At 52.4% G+C, this 2077-nt stretch overlaps 1 protein-coding gene across 1 annotated transcript in view; it reads right to left on the reverse strand.

Moving 5' to 3' along the window:
• LOC104865211 (keratin, type II cuticular Hb3) overlaps nucleotides 1–2077 on the reverse strand; it is a 14162-nt gene that overhangs the window by 8246 nt on the left and 3839 nt on the right. Inside the window, exons 4-6 of the mRNA XM_033763898.1 lie at nucleotides 1449–1509; nucleotides 1235–1330; nucleotides 127–291 (exon numbers count right to left, since the gene is read on the reverse strand). Coding sequence (XP_033619789.1) covers nucleotides 127–291; nucleotides 1235–1330; nucleotides 1449–1509 — 322 coding nt within the window. The remainder of the gene's footprint in view (nucleotides 1–126; nucleotides 292–1234; nucleotides 1331–1448; nucleotides 1510–2077) is intronic.

Below are 2077 nucleotides of genomic sequence, written 5' to 3' on the forward strand. Positions count from 1 at the left end.
CAGAGACCATTGGCCTTCTACCATCCCTGGAGACCAGACCCTCCCAACAACAGAAACCTTTCCTGTTCGACACGTCACAGCCCTCCCACTGTCGTGTCTAGGAGGCCGATGTGCTGAGCCACTCACCCTGGTGCGGTACCAAGACTCAGCCTCTGCCCGGCTGCGGGTGGCAATGTCATCATACTGAGCCTTGATCTCAGCCACAACGCAGTCCATGTTCAGTTCCCGGCTGTTGTCCATCTTGACGATGACAGAGGTGTCTGAGATGTGGGACTGGAGGACGCGGATCTCCTGCAGGAGGAGGCCAAGAGGAAGGACAACCATGTTATGTGGGCTCTTCCCATCCCGCAGTGCCTGTAATTCCTTGGCTGCTTGCCCTTCAGCCCACCTCCCAGGCTTGGAGCCGAAAGCCCTGGGTGAAATCCCATAGCTTTCTGTATAAATAAGTACCCAGCAATGCCCACTTCTCAGATGATTGTTTCTGGAATGTTCAGGTGCATGTGAACCTAGGCTACTTCTTAGAGCCAGCACGTCCCAGATGTTCCCCAGGGACCAGACTGCTGTGGGGGCCTGTGTTAGATCTCCTATGGGACAAATGTTATTTGTCCTTTAAGACAAAGGATGTCAATGTCTGAGTTGTTTTTTTATAAATTAAAACCTGGGTTAGAACCTAAGTATCATGCCACTCAGTTCAGAACATCCCTAAATTCTTCCAACAGCCATACCCTTGCATCTAGGTAGTCAGTTGTTTGTGGTAGAGTTACTGTTCAAACTCCACCCTTGGCCTCCATGTTGAGGTTTAATCGCAGTGTTGGCATTTTTGATAAAGAGAATTTCAGGTTGCAGTTTGGGCACTCGTCTCTAAAAGGTTTACCATCACTGTCTTAGGCCAACCACATCAAGCAAGGTTATTAGCTGCCAGAGAAAATCCTGCCACAAGAAGGTCCAAAGATATTCTGTGCTTTGGAGGCCTTTGTTGCACCCCATTGGCTCGAGGAAGGACACAGGATGGCTTCTCAGGCACAGCTGATCCTGAGGTCTCACCCTCTTGCCCTCACTACATTGATCTAGTTTGGAGCCTTCATTCTTCTTCCTGTTTCTTCCTTCTCTTTGCTCCTCTCTAGCCTGGAGTCTGGGCTCACAGGAGTCCTGGTTCCTGACTGTGGTGTTTGGGCAGGGATGCGGGACCCTATCACAGCCTCACGTGTGCCCACCATGGCTGTGAGCCCCTCACCTCCTCATACAGTCGCCTCAGGAAATCAATCTCCTGAGTCAGGGCCTCCGCGTTGGCTTCCAGGTCTGACTTGCGCAGGTAGGCACAGTCCACGTCCTGTGGAGGGTGGCAAGAGACGGTGAGGCCAGCTCCCCCAGGCTGCTCTGGGGACCAGGCTGCAGTGTGGCAGGCCTCAGGGCAGGGCACACTAGGGGTGATGGCTTGAGACACTCACCTTCTCTTCAGCGACAAACTCATTCTCTGCTGTGGCCCGAAGTGCAACTTCTTCCTCATACCTGAAGTGGAAGGGAAAGCAGACCCTGTCTGCACAGCCCTGGCTTGGCCGTGAAGCTGGGCCTGATTCCTAGCCCTGGCCCTGCTCCTCTGGCCTCCAAAGGAATAGGCACGACATGGAGAGGTGGGGTGCAGCTCTTGGTCCCTAGGGTCTCCCTTCCCCGCCCCCGGAGCATTCTCTCAGCACTCCCAATCTTATTGTTGATCATAAGGACCCCTCTTCCCCCGTTCCTCTGCTGGACTGAACCAAGAGAATTAAATTACTTTGTCACTGAACACCTACATGCATAACTATGTTATTTTTGCCTATCAGTGGATTATAATCCACCAGAGACAGGGACCAAGTCTACACTTGGCCCAGGTCTGCTAACTCCCAGTCCAGGGTCCTGAACTTTCACAGTGGATTGAGGGGGACTAGAAAATACAAATTCTTCTGCAGAGTTTGGAGATGGAGAACAGGAGAGAGCAACAGTGATCTGAACTGATGCAGGGAGACCCGTTCAGTTCCATCTCTGGCTTCCATTAAGGGTTTCCTGGCTCAAGGAAATGGGGGAATTCAGGGATCCCAGG

This window comes from Fukomys damarensis, unplaced genomic scaffold, assembly GCF_012274545.1.
Source record: "Fukomys damarensis isolate Sample0158 unplaced genomic scaffold, DMR_v1.0_HiC HiC_scaffold_15, whole genome shotgun sequence".
Classification (NCBI taxonomy): domain Eukaryota; kingdom Metazoa; phylum Chordata; class Mammalia; order Rodentia; family Bathyergidae; genus Fukomys; species Fukomys damarensis.